Here is a 12371-nt window from a genome sequence, read left to right as displayed (position 1 = left end):
AACATGGTGGAAGGGAAATGATAGATGCTGAGAGCTGCAGAAGGACTCGGGGGCTTCTCTCGTGAGGGTTGAGAAATACAAGCAAGTATGGAGTAAATGTCTCTACAGAAAGGTTCCGCTGGGTGATCCCGGTTGACAACGTGAACGGTTCTCCGTCGAGTACTCCGTACTCCAACTTCGGTAGCGCTCGCCGGGGCCCGAAAGCGGCTTGTAGCAATGCAATATGACATGTTCAGGTCTACAGAGGACATGGATCAAGTCTACATGGTGTTGGCTGAATGGCCAGAAATTTTTGGAAATCATCATCATTTCATCAGAGAATTTTGTCCTAAAGTCATTAACTGACAAAGGAGCACAAGGAAAGCCCCATTTGACTAGTTTTTAGTTAGGCATGCTGATTTCACAACCAGAGGGTCTGCAGGCATCGGATGACACCCAGAGCAATAAGAAATGTCGATCACTCAATGTAAGATATGTTCACGATAAACCCATTTCAGATGGCTCTTCACACCCCACCAACTGATCCATCAACCATCTGTAAGACTGCTGGCTTGTGTGGAAGATAAACCGATTTAAGCAGTAGCTGGAGCGGCTTCCTGAGTAGCAGGTTCAGTGGTTTCAGTCGCAACAGCTGGCTCGTCTTCCTTGCCAGGGCTATCAATGGCGACCTTGACCGCGATCTCACGACCATCGATATTCTTGCCATGCATCTCTTCGACTGCCTTCTTCTGAAGCTCTTCAGATCCAAGAGTGACAAAGCCAAATCCACGACCCTTGCGAGCTTCACCGCGTGCCTGGAGTTTCTTGACCATGAAGCGTGGGATAGGGCGGAGAGCAATTTTGGCGGAAACTGGCTCGTAGGCGGCGAAAAGTTCCTTAAGCTGTTATGACAACGGGGTTAGGGCGGTTTTGAAGTAAATCACGGGAGTATGCTAATCTTACCTTGTCCTCGCTCAGATCGTAGGGCAAGTTTGCCACCATGACCTTGGTCTTGGAGGGAATGCCATCTTCAGGTGGACCACGTTGCTTACGGGGACGGCCTTGAGGCTTAGCAGCTGCGTCCTTGCCTTCGCTGCCTGCTTCAGCGGGCTCAGTGGCACCCTCAGCGGTATTGGTGACTTCAACGATAGGAGCCGCTTCTTCACCAGTAGCTTCAGCCTTGACTCCGTTCTGCTTCTTGGTTAATATGGGCTAACTTTTGATCGCGTCGATCAAAACAAAGAGCGCAGCGGAAAACCTACAGCACGGCCTCCACGACCAAATCTACCACCACGACCGCGGCCGCGGCCGCGGCCTCGTCCACCGCCTCTCTTGCGTCCTTGACCTCCAGCAGTGCCTTCAGCACCACTTTCGGCCTTCCCCTCGGCGGGCTCTGGCTTGCGAGCAATCTGCACAGAAACTCTGCGCTCAAGGATGTCCTTGCCGGTCAATGCAGCGATGGCGGCCTGAGCCTCCTGCGCGGTGGCAAGATCAACAAAGGCATAGCCAACAGGACGGTTGGTTCTAGGGTTAACAGGAATGGAAACGCTCTCACTAGGAATGCGTCAAAAGATGAATCAGCAAACACAAGGTAGGGCAGGAAAAAAAAAAAAAAAAAAAAAAAAGAGAGAGAGAGAGAGAGTATGTGTGTGTGTGTGTGTGTGTATGTGATCGTGTGACAGGAAAAGAAAAAAAAGAGAGATTTCCTGCAACAGGACGACCGGAAAAAGCATGGGGACGTGTTGAAAGCATGAACAGACGCCGAGAAAGACGTGCAGAGAGCGAGAAGCAAGAGAAACATCAGACCGAAGAAGCAGCACTTACACGTTATACCCTTTGAAGAACTCCTTGAGCTCCCCCTCAGTGGTCGCGTACGCGAGGTTCCCAATATACAACCGACGACCTTCGTCGGCACTAGCTGCAGTAGCACCAATTTCGGCGGTGGCGGCGGGAGTACCGTTGGTTGGTTCGTTGAGGCTAGTGTTGGCCATGGTATCGGCAAGTTCGTTGACAGCAGAAGACATGTTGAAGAAGCTGAGTTTTCTTTATCGGACACGGGAAAGAAGAGATTGAGAAGTGACTTGACCGGTGTGTTGATAATTCAACCAGACTCAGAAAAGCTGAGCTGCCTCTGGGACTTGAGAGGGGGGATGGAAGGGTCGCTTGGTGCCCTAGATACTAGAGAGGGGGGGGAAGTTGAAGTGAGACAGTCTGTCTTTGATCAGTGTTTGCAGCGACTCGGTGATGGATGCTGAAGGGGAAGGGAAGGGAAGGGAAGGCGAGAGCGAAAAAGCGAGCAATTAAGGGGGCAACTGCCACAACCGCTTGGCTGGGGCGGTCTGCTTACCTAAGGCACCCGGCAGATCCCCAATGCGGCTAGTGAGGCCCGGGCGGTCTGGAGGGCGGCGCCTACCGCCTTCGTCACGCTAGCACCCAATGCGGCATTAGCGCCTGCTGCTGTGCCAGTTCCACAGCAACCTTTGCATCATCAACTTCGAAAACACACGCAACTCATAACTAATTCGCATTTTACCAGGTTCAGTGTTCTCCTCTTTGCTGTCTGGGCAGCATTCACGGTCAGAGAACTCACCAAAAGTCAGCTCACTCCTCCTCCAGGTTCTTGCTTGTTGTGTGGGATTGCGTGGATGTGGACTATTTTTCTTGGATGATCATAATAAAGCTGGGTGTTGCGCTTCACACCCTGGGCCAAGAAAAAAAAACAACAGCATCCAGGTCATCGGCAGCCTAAACTCCATCCAGGCACCTGTTGAGCAAACAACTTCAGAGGAGGCACTCGATCGGCTTCCAAATCCGGGTCCGAACCCGCACTGACTCACTGAGTACGGAGTACTCCGTACGGTGTGCGGAGTCCCATGCCAGCAAAAACGCAATCATACCTCTCACCATCATCCACGTGTCCAAGCCCAACAAAGGCCTGAGCTCGGTTCATACCCGCTGCTTCGAATTTTCTACTATTAATTTTCTACTATTACCTCCGTACGTTCACTTTTTTTTTTTTTTTTTCAAAGTCAGGATTTTACTCTGTATTTTAGAATAGCTTCATACGGAGTCCTCTGCAACGTATGCGGAGTACTTCAGGCAAAGAGAGCCCAAGTTCGTGGATGCCACCAACTACTTAAACCGAAATGGCAATAATGGCACCACTTTCGCCGCACCCCGGGGTTGCGAATAAGTACTCTGGCTCCTGCTTTCGCGTGCAGTTTTCGAGGCCACGGATCTTCATACCCATAACCAGGCACAACAACCCCCGGTCACTTCATTTCGCGGGAAATGCGCAAGTTGAGAGAGACAATAAATTTGCCGCCATGTGGGATATTACATAACACGTATGTAGGCAACTAACTTTACTCCTCCGTAACTACTATATCTCAACCGTTCCTGCTTCCTCGAGGCACCGCTGGAGAGTGTGTGTGCTCCTTCCACTTTCGGGGCTCTGCTTTTATTTTTGGATGTTGTTTTTCTCTGATTTGTGTGGTCTGGATCGCTCTTTCTCTGAGCAACTTCGTTATGTTGGGATATGATTGGTCAAAGCTTCCTTGTTGGCCAAACAGAGCAAAAAACAGTTTAAGGCAGGTACGGAGCACGATGACGTAATATTTTACCAATCAGCATTGGGCTTGGCGGTATTCCGTGCAAACGACCGATAATTGGACGTCCTCGAAGTGCCCGGCAGGACCGCCATGCCAACGTCCAGACCAGAGCACGTAAATCTCTCGAGAGCATAGGCTGGCCAGCCTGAGCGGATGATACGAGGCCTGCGGCTTTCGAGGCTTCAAATGGGACGGTAAACGGGATGGAGATGCCTCTCAATTTCGAAACAAAACACTTGTCGTCCTTCTTGGAAATCTAGAATATATCGATTGGGACAGCACAAGCAAAAGCCTAGGAGCATCCGTTTGATGGCCTCCGGGATCATGATGCTAGTCTGTGCCCCCTGGTGCAGCGGTCCGTACATCGTCTGCCGATGAGAGGGATTGCATGATCACGGGAGGGTATGTCTGTATGGGACGGGGTGCATACATAAGTTCCCAAATCACACAATTCATTTCTTTTCCATCAAGCCATCAGCTTGATTCAAAGTAGCATTCTGTGGAAGTCTACTTCAATTTCCTACTATCCTAGCAAAGCCATTCTCCGTTATTCATATTACACGAGGTCTTGCATGAGAAATCCTGAGGAGACCCAATTAGTGGAAGATGTTGTTCCTTGCAAAATCGGGAAAGCTGTGTGATGATCACATGTATCTCTGATTCTCTGTGGGATATTCCTGTTGTTCATCTTTGGATGAACAATCGTACAAAGGGCTGTGTTATTAACACATCCAGCTATCATCATCACTTAATCAGAATCTAAATGACTCGACAGTTTTTCATTAAGCCCATTCCTATGTGATGAATCTGGAGACCTGAATGCTTATATGCCTAGAAAGTGCCATTCAACAATCATTGCATTCTTGTGTCGGTGTGTACACACCTCTTGCATACTCTGGCATTGTCCTCCATTGACAATTATGGCCCATCCACCAGGTTCATTCTAGATTGGCATTTCAGCCATCATTAAGCTGAAATAAGACATCTTTGAATAGTCAAAAGCTTTCGATTCTCTCCATTGTTCCCGGCTTCCCCTGAGTCATTCCAATTAGCCATTCTGCCATTTTGTACTATCCTCTCCAAAAAAAAAAAAAAAAAAAAGGAAAATTCTTGGCCATGGAGGAACCTACTTTTTCCACCTGCCAGTTCTTGATAGCTTTCTCTACGCCACTTCAGTCAGCTTCGTGAATATCCATCTGAGCTCCGATATCTATATTCCTCCTCAAACTTTGCTCTTCTTTCTTCAGTCAAAGCATCCATACATACTTCTACATACCTATTTTCAATTCCTTTAGATCTATTGACATGGCACCACGCGAGACAGATCACTTCACAGAGGACTATTTTATCTACATCACGGATAGTTCTTCTGATGAGTGTGCTCCCGAAGATGAGGGTATTTCTTCTGCCTCCTCCGGATACGAGCCTACGGATGACGGCAATATTCATGTAAAACCAGCGAAATTGGAGCTCGAACGTGAGGTTTCATTCTATTCCCCATCTTGCTTTGTCTGTGAGGTACAGGATGGTATGAACGATGACCTGGAGACTGATATCTTAAAAATAGCTACGATCGAACCACCTGGCTCGAATAGAGATAAAGAATTCAAGAGCCAGAGCACGGCAGACTCGCCCAAAGTTTACCACCGTACTCCTACAGGCGATAACGACACAGGTATCAACCAACCATCGAGCCGAGCCGTTTCCCTGTCACCTCACTTTGACGCGCAATTTTTCTTCGACCTCGCCAGTTCCATCTCTCAGAGTTTTCCTTACCAGCAGTTTGCCGAACAGCATGGCTGTACCGTTGATGATGTTAACGATGTGTTGGTGGCCAACGTCGTCATCCCGCTGATAAGCATGGCGCCGCAAGAGCAGCCAAAAGCTATCGGGGCCGGACCATCGACGACTCCAGCGATGGGAGAAACATCAGACCAGAGCTCCTCGAAAAGAGAAGATGATGCAAACAACAACAGTGCCAAACCGACCAAGCCGACTGACCTAGAGCAGGAAATTGAAAGTGGTGAGAATGTCGAAAACGGCCAGACCCAGACTGAAAATCGCACCGACGATGGTAAAGACAGAAGCACACCTGCGTCTGCCGCTGAAAACTGCGAGAAACCGACTCAGCCCGCTGAACCAGCTACACCATCGCCGTCCAGACTCCGCAAACGGGCTCACGAAGAGGACGAAGAATCGACCGATTGGCCAGAAACCAATCAGACGAACAGATTCACAGCCCAGTCTGCTCTGCTCGACTCGCCATCTCCACAGAAAAAGCTCAAATGCTTTTTCCCTGAACAATCAGCACCCAAGATTTCCCTCAATCGCCCAAAGAAGTGCATGCCCTCCAAGCCGGTCATCCTTTCAGACTTGGACCCCTTGCTTATATATGAGTTGACGGGCGAAGCACCTCCGCCAGCATGCAAGCCGGGACGGCGCCGGGTCTACCGCGATTTTGCAGGTAGTTATCAAGATGTTGTTCCCCAGGAAGGGCCGGCCATCACTGGGTATGCTGGTATTTTCGGAAAGATGCTCGAGTCGGGGGAGATCCAGGCTGTGGCGGAGCCCAACCGTAGGAGGAAGTTCATATTTACGAAGGACATGCAGAGCCAGGAGGGCAGGGATGAGGGAGAAATGGACTCCAATGAGAAGGAAAGTTGCCCCCAGGACCTTTTCGAGGGTGAAGATGAAGAATCCAGTGTGCCAGATGAGTTTTGGTATTAAGACTGGATGGTAGGATTGAGTGGCCTCGTTGTCGGTGACTTTCGTGTTTACCCGGGTTGCTTTTCTTCATTTGAGTTGTAGTTGAAATTGGGTTTGGAGGCAAGAGGGCTTTTTATTGTTCGTTATTTCAAAGTGATTGTTGAAGTTTATATGTGGCTTTTATATTCGAGTTTCTCCTATGCCATATAAATTTTTAAAAAATGATACCGACTTTTTCATAGCTGAGGTCTTCACAGCGATGCGTCGTGTGCGATCTTCTAAGAATGTGGGCTGTAGACGGGACTCGGGGCGAACGGTAGAGGATCCAATTGGAGTGGAAATTTAATGGCTTGTGCGGGAAGATAGCTGTAACTTGTCCTGTGGACTTGTTTTTCTTCAGATCTGATGTGGAATTAGTGTTCCTTTTCTCTGGTGGTTGATTACCTATTTAGCTCGAAACACCTGCGACAGGGACAGTTTTGGAGGGCTGTGAGGGACATCTTCACCTGCTTCCAGATAAATGAGTACTTTGAATTTGATAAATCAGTCACAACATGTGTAATTGATATCAAATGTGACAAGTTTATATACCCCGGTTTCTATGAGCATCTTTGGGGCGAGCGCGAGCCTTTGTTGAAAATGCCACATTCATTCAAGCGAATGGTTGGTGATTGTTTGCCCATAAAAGGGAATAAGAAATGACCACCAGTTCCATGGGTATCATATAAGAACGCCTTTGCTTCCATTTTTCCTCATGGGTATATGGCATAAAGATGCACAATTGGAATTGAGCAATAAATTAAGTCAGAACTGCACCTCTTGAAGTGTTACCAAGCCACATGATTTCCTCAACGCGACAATATGATACTAAACAGCCATGAGCAACTTTTAAGACATTCAAGAAAGGTGTAGGAAAAACATTAACACATTCCAATTGAAAGAGCCAAAGGTGCGATCAAAGACCAACTTGCCCAATGTAAAACAAATGCCCCTAAGAACAGAAGTACAAAACAAAGTACAGTGCCCAACTGATGAATTCCTAAAGGTTTTAGGAAGAGGAAAATGTTGAACGAGGATCTTTGCCTATTTGTGAAACTTAACAAGCAGCACCAGAGAGCAGGGGCGTCTGCTTTTCTCGACTCATCGATTGTACTGTCCACTTCCATAGTCGGCGGATGGCTGGGATGTATGGCCATATGGGCCTCCATAACTTGTGTCGTAGTCATGCATTATGCCGCTGCCCATTGGAGCCGGGGAACGTCGAGGCCCAGTGTCTGTGGGGGCTGTCGGATCATAGGCAGACGGAGGCGGGCGGTGGGGACTGGTGTCTTCGATCTCATGTTGTTGCAGAAGAGCATACTCATCACCGTCGTCATGAGTGCCCAAATGCGATCCCCCAGGACGACCGGTTCTAAATTCTGTATCTCCATCTTCCTCATCGAGCTCGTGGGGGCTAGAAGAGAATGCGGCCTTCGATTGAGCGGCGAATGTGGGGTCAGATCCATCATATGGCATCATGCCGGTACGACGGTAGTCCATCACGTCCTTTATTGACATGAAGCTCGTAATAATGAAAAGGAGACTTGTGTCGATGATAATCAGTAAATTGGCCCGATATAAAATCCAAGGCAAGCCGGCAGATCTCGCTCGCTTTGGGGGGGAACGCTTACAAAACAAAAGCACCGAGGACAGCCGTCCCAGTGCTCAGCGTGCATTTCGCCGGGCTCCCATATGCAAATGCATCGCATCCTGTCTTTCCATCTTTCTTGTTGTCCTCGTCATTCGATCCCGCTGCCTTCCCGCTCCCAACATATGTTGCAATCGCGACCCAGGCGGTGAACCACAAGAAGGTATAGAGGCCATCGACGGTCGCGAAGGCGTAGGGATTACCGAAACGGCGAGCTCGAGGCCATATCGGAACAGCGGTCAGATATATCAACCCGGGAATCGAAAACCAACACTTTTGATCAACGAAGAAAACAGATTAGTAACAGCGTTCTCGGGTGGAAAAGTCCTAAGGTTGCTGGGTCGATAAATAAACGAGTTCAACGTACCAACGCGAAATACCATGCGGTGCGGCCGTCAGTTTTCCCATCCCTTGTGAAGACGGCGATGGTCATCGCCCATGCCAGGAATATAATGAAGGCCTGGAAGGCATGAATGATGTTTTTTGTCCGAGAGGTGTTGATATGAGGCAATCTCATTCTTCTCGGGATGAAAGAGGTCACGTTGATCCAACCAGTTTCCGGTCACTTCGTGTTGTTGTCTCTGTTTCCAGATCGGTTTGCCTCCGGATCCCCTCAGTCAAATCTGAAACCCCCGTGATAGATCTTCCGCAAATGCACGGAGAGCGATCGGCGTGTCAAGCTCCTCTCAGGGATCCCAAAAATTTACAAAAGCGCTTGGCAAGCGAAGGTTTGAGCACTGCTGTACGGGGTATCAGAAGAACAATAGACAGAAAAAGGAAGAAGTGCAGGAGGTCATGCCAGCATCATGGTCGGGTCTCTTTGAGCTGGTGCAAAGAAGATGGATGGCATACAACTAACAAATAGCAATACGAAGGCTGCTCGCCGCAGCAGCAAGGGTGGGTTTGTTTACAAGGCTGAGCCGGGGGAGGTTTGGTGGTCTGCGTCAGCTCTCGGCGGCCCGTGTCGCTGCTTGGCATAACTACCTCACGGCGATGAACGAACAACCTGCTGTTGTTGAGATGGATCACAGAGCGCAACTGGAAACATGCTGCTCTCTCACAATTCAGGTTTGATGTCGCCAGAGTCTACATAGCTAACACATATGACCCCACCCAACAACTTATAACTAGTTATATGTGACGAGCTAGCTGAGAGTTAGCAGCTGGGCCGCTGGAGCCCTACGGATTGCAGCAGATATGACACATATGAGATGTGAGACCTATGTTTGTTTGGGGTCAATCACCTGGATCCTAACAGAGAAGGTAAGCAATTAAGCTACAAATTTATAAAGATTGAATCTATATACATATAATTCTATACTGTTGAGCTTCCTACAAATTAGCTGCAGGATGAGTGCTTGTCTACCAGCATACGTTCTTTGCTACATGGGAGGACAAATCTTTTCTAAAAAGGCCTGCTGGCTGTTTTTATGGATCTTGTGGCACCAAAATGGAGATACCATACTAAGAGTCTGCAAAGAACAGGATGGGAATGAGATTGTGCACTGTGGAATGGGTTCACAGCTGTTAGGAAATCCCATCCCGTCCTGACCCCAACAGTCAGTCTAAGCAATACTTGCTTAGTGGAAACTCTACGCAATACGCCTATCCGACAAGGCCAACCAGGATGGGATTGTGTCTCCTGGGTAAGGGAGGCTCTAGTAATGCTCAAGCTGATACGAAGGCCTTAAGGACGAGCGCGATGGAATGGACATCCTCCGGGCTAGCTATCCGGCTGCCTAACATACTTACAAGCTTCATTATTTTTGGTATCCTCTTGAGAGAAGGCGATGGAAAGGTAGGCTGATAGTCATTATTCAAAGTTAACATCGACAAGCGAGACCAATGGCGTGAATGAAGAACTGCAAGGGTGTGTGTGTATGTGCGCGCGTTTAGTTACATCACAAAGCTAGATCAGGCTTTAGAAGCCATTCATGTTGCCAAAATATGGTATAAATGTCCCTGGGATTGATCACAACTAGCCAATGAATTCTTCAACTATTATTGCTCAGCTGTTTGACATGGATACCCTAAGCTGTGCGACTGCAAGAGATTGATGGATGATAAGACGAGCGTCCTAAAAGGGAAAATGTTAGGGCGCAACTACGAGACATGATCTCCGCTAGATCACTGGCCAGGACAGGCAGTATAAGAGCCGGCAAGCTGGCACTGGAGATTGACATCGATATGGCTTCGATCGCACCTTATCAAGCATGACATCTCTGATAGATCTGCCCCTTGATATATTCCACGAGCTTGCTGCGGTTTGTGCTCCCCCCAGGCCAAAAGTAAATAAAACGACACGTTTATGTCTATACTTTGCTAAACTCTGCGGCAGTTCTGCGGCAAAGCAGAGCTCTTATCCCTGCGGCTCGTCTCTCGACCGCTAGCTTCCTTTTTCCTCCCGTATGCGGACCGACAGCTTGCCCTCGAGATCCGCCGTAGAGCCCATTACCACTTGCACAGAGCTGCGGGAATTTCAGGCTCTCATGAGAAGGCAATGGTACGGAGGTTATTAGATGCTGGGGCACCTGTCAACCAATACGACGCGGCCGGCGAGACTGCTTTACACGTGGCAACTCGTCATGGCAACCTGAACGCAGCACATGTCTTGCTAAGGGCTGGTGCGGAGGTTGATGCAATCAGTGCCCACGAATGGACGCCGTTGCATCTTGCCTGTCGATACGGCTATGTGGATATCGCGCGAGCGTTAGTGGTCTTTGGAGCTGATGTTAACAAACCCGGTTTCCATGGCTGGACGGCTTTGCATTATGCCGTTCGGGGCAGACACGTTAATTGTGCGCGGGTGCTTCTGGAATTCGGCGTTGAGGTTGATATATGTGATAGTGACGGGCGATCAGCACTGAAAGAGGCGAAACGCCAAGGATGGGGTGTGTACAGTTGCTATTATGTCAAGTCATAGCTTTACATGCATAGCGTTAACGCTCTTAAGACCTTGACTTCAGATAAACGGCTCTCTATACCGAATTACGACTTTTTAATATACACACTTAACATATCCGTCCCCCTTCCATTCTCATATGACCGCGTCGGCTTTATATATAGCGCCCGCGAAAACGCCCCCTTTTTAATCCCCTGAGCGGCTCCAGCTTCACCAACAATACCGTCACCTCCGTCCACCATCAAGTTCCAATGCACACCAGTCAATCCCCATGGTGGCCCTGGTAGACTTGGATCCTTCCAAAGGGGGAACTCGAGGCACACAACTTGACCGGTTGGAGATAAAAGATCGACCATCCGCGAAGCCCACTGCCTTCGCATGCTTGGGTGGAGGGCACACAGGAACTGCACATATCAATATCGGGCCCCTCAAAGTAAACTCTCAAACCAGATTAACTAGAGAACCCACCGTATAGTCATAGATAACATCAAATTTGATCATACCTTCCCAGCCCGACTTGAAAAAGTCTGCATGGATAATGGTTACTTCACCGGTCTCCTGCCACTCTTCCCATGAAGACCCAAAGTTATACGACTGAGGGTTTGCAAGTTCATTCTTCGCATACTCTTGTGCAACGGATACCCCCGTCGCAGAGACTTCAAGGCCATACACGTCGTAACCGTGCAGGGCGAGCATTACGACATCGTAGCCTTTCCCACAGCCCTACAGCCACACACTTAATTTTCACCTGAACATGAGTGGTGCATAGCCATGAGTGTGGAAAATACCGGTACTAGGGCTTTCTTTCTCTTCCCGTCTATTGTAAAGGGGCTGAAGAGATCGCGCCTCTCTTCGATGAGGTCGATCAATGCGGGCGATGGTTTACCTTTATCCCAGAGATCACTATTATCTGTGTCTCAGAGGTGAGACCATCCGTCGCCATGATTCTCTACTGTCCTAAACGTCTATATTAGTCGAGATTGTATGTAAACTAAGACTTATAGGGTGAATAACATACCGTGTCTCAAAGTGTTTGATGAGGCGTGTTTGCCCATGTGGGCACTGAATACTTTCAGATCCAGCCATTGACGCTCTTGTAAACTTGTCTAAATGTTTCACCTCACATAATAAATTCACAGTTACTCGTACATCCCATCTTTATATGGTGTTGGGAGTGGCGAATTTCCAGGACAACGGCTCAATTGATCTAGACAGAGAAAGTGGAGCGTTCCGGAGATGAGGCTAGGTCTCGGGAGCTTCGCCGGCCCAGTGGGTGGCGAGAGCCTTCGGAGAGACGCCTTTTGCATATCCGGTTCGGGTAGGAAATGGGCGCGGGAGAAGCTTGGCAGAGATCAGATCAGATCAGATCAGATCAGGTCAGGAGCGAGGGCTTGAGTAATATAAAGGGCGCGATCTTACAAATTTTGGGCAGCACGGTAGTTGGATTCACCCATATTCAGATGTAGGTGGGCGTTATATCAGCCGC

The 12371-nt window shown here is 48.7% G+C and overlaps 5 protein-coding genes across 6 annotated transcripts; 2 read left to right on the top strand and 3 right to left on the bottom strand.

The window, feature by feature from the left end:
- Positions 1 to 290: 290 nt before the first annotated feature.
- D8B26_006635 (uncharacterized protein) lies at positions 291 to 2890 on the bottom strand. 2 transcript variants are annotated; one of them, XM_066125246.1, is made up of 6 exons: positions 2570 to 2890; positions 2327 to 2496; positions 1804 to 2190; positions 1242 to 1533; positions 943 to 1170; positions 291 to 881 (listed from the first exon to the last, which is right to left on the bottom strand). In XM_066125246.1, the coding sequence occupies exons 3-6, from the start codon at positions 2001 to 2003 to the stop codon at positions 573 to 575; spliced, it is 1029 nt and encodes a 342-aa protein (XP_065981328.1). In that variant the 5' UTR covers positions 2004 to 2190; positions 2327 to 2496; positions 2570 to 2890; the 3' UTR covers positions 291 to 572. The 2 variants fall into 2 exon arrangements, with proteins under 2 accessions (XP_065981328.1, XP_003069459.1); XM_003069413.2 differs by lacking the exons at positions 2327 to 2496; positions 2570 to 2890 and having other exon boundaries at positions 1804 to 2247.
- Positions 2891 to 4895: 2005 nt separating this feature from the next.
- On the top strand, positions 4896 to 6428 carry D8B26_006634 (uncharacterized protein; the record flags this gene model as incomplete). Its single annotated transcript, XM_066125245.1, has 1 exon — positions 4896 to 6428. One exon carries the CDS (start codon positions 4896 to 4898, stop codon positions 6315 to 6317), a length of 1422 nt encoding a protein of 473 aa, XP_065981327.1. The 3' UTR covers positions 6318 to 6428.
- Positions 6429 to 7030: 602 nt separating this feature from the next.
- D8B26_006633 (uncharacterized protein) lies at positions 7031 to 8794 on the bottom strand. Its single transcript, XM_003069415.2, has 3 exons — positions 8351 to 8794; positions 7967 to 8256; positions 7031 to 7878 (listed from the first exon to the last, which is right to left on the bottom strand). The coding sequence occupies exons 1-3, from the start codon at positions 8498 to 8500 to the stop codon at positions 7437 to 7439; spliced, it is 882 nt and encodes a 293-aa protein (XP_003069461.2). The 5' UTR covers positions 8501 to 8794; the 3' UTR covers positions 7031 to 7436.
- Positions 8795 to 10196: 1402 nt separating this feature from the next.
- Positions 10197 to 10906, top strand: D8B26_006632 (uncharacterized protein; the record flags this gene model as incomplete). The annotated part of the gene is made up of 2 exons (XM_066125244.1): positions 10197 to 10247; positions 10322 to 10906. The coding sequence occupies 2 exons, from the start codon at positions 10197 to 10199 to the stop codon at positions 10904 to 10906; spliced, it is 636 nt and encodes a 211-aa protein (XP_065981326.1).
- Positions 10907 to 10926: 20 nt separating this feature from the next.
- D8B26_006631 (uncharacterized protein) lies at positions 10927 to 12088 on the bottom strand. Its single transcript, XM_066125243.1, has 4 exons — positions 11904 to 12088; positions 11674 to 11842; positions 11354 to 11608; positions 10927 to 11289 (listed from the first exon to the last, which is right to left on the bottom strand). Exons 3-4 carry the CDS (start codon positions 11579 to 11581, stop codon positions 10972 to 10974), a joined length of 546 nt encoding a protein of 181 aa, XP_065981325.1. The 5' UTR covers positions 11582 to 11608; positions 11674 to 11842; positions 11904 to 12088; the 3' UTR covers positions 10927 to 10971.
- Between the last annotated feature and the right edge of the window lie 283 nt (positions 12089 to 12371).

This window comes from Coccidioides posadasii, chromosome 3, assembly GCF_018416015.2.
Source record: "Coccidioides posadasii str. Silveira chromosome 3, complete sequence".
Taxonomy (NCBI): domain Eukaryota; kingdom Fungi; phylum Ascomycota; class Eurotiomycetes; order Onygenales; family Onygenaceae; genus Coccidioides; species Coccidioides posadasii.
The sequence above is the reverse complement of the archived record's forward strand: the minus strand, read 5'-3'. Positions and strand labels throughout refer to the sequence as shown.

Excerpts from the sequence above, each read along its gene's own strand:
- D8B26_006633 (XM_003069415.2), bottom strand. The coding sequence starts at position 8,500 with ATGAGATTGCCTCATATCAACACCTCTCGGACAAAAAACATCATTCAT. Across the intron at positions 8,257-8,350 it reads CCGCATGGTATTTCGCGTTG|TGTTGGTTTTCGATTCCCGG; the intron begins GTACGTTGAACT and ends GTTGATCAAAAG. Across the intron at positions 7,879-7,966 it reads GTCCTCGGTGCTTTTGTTTT|TCTCCTTTTCATTATTACGA; the intron begins GTAAGCGTTCCC and ends CATCGACACAAG.
- D8B26_006631 (XM_066125243.1), bottom strand. The coding sequence starts at position 11,581 with ATGCTCGCCCTGCACGGTTACGACGTGTATGGCCTTGAAGTCTCTGCG. Across the intron at positions 11,290-11,353 it reads ATGTTATCTATGACTATACG|TTCCTGTGTGCCCTCCACCC; the intron begins GTGGGTTCTCTA and ends TGATATGTGCAG.
- D8B26_006635 (XM_066125246.1), bottom strand. The coding sequence starts at position 2,003 with ATGTCTTCTGCTGTCAACGAACTTGCCGATACCATGGCCAACACTAGC. Across the intron at positions 1,534-1,803 it reads TTCTTCAAAGGGTATAACGT|TGAGAGCGTTTCCATTCCTG; the intron begins GTAAGTGCTGCT and ends ACGCATTCCTAG. Across the intron at positions 1,171-1,241 it reads TTGGTCGTGGAGGCCGTGCT|AACGGAGTCAAGGCTGAAGC; the intron begins GTAGGTTTTCCG and ends ACCAAGAAGCAG.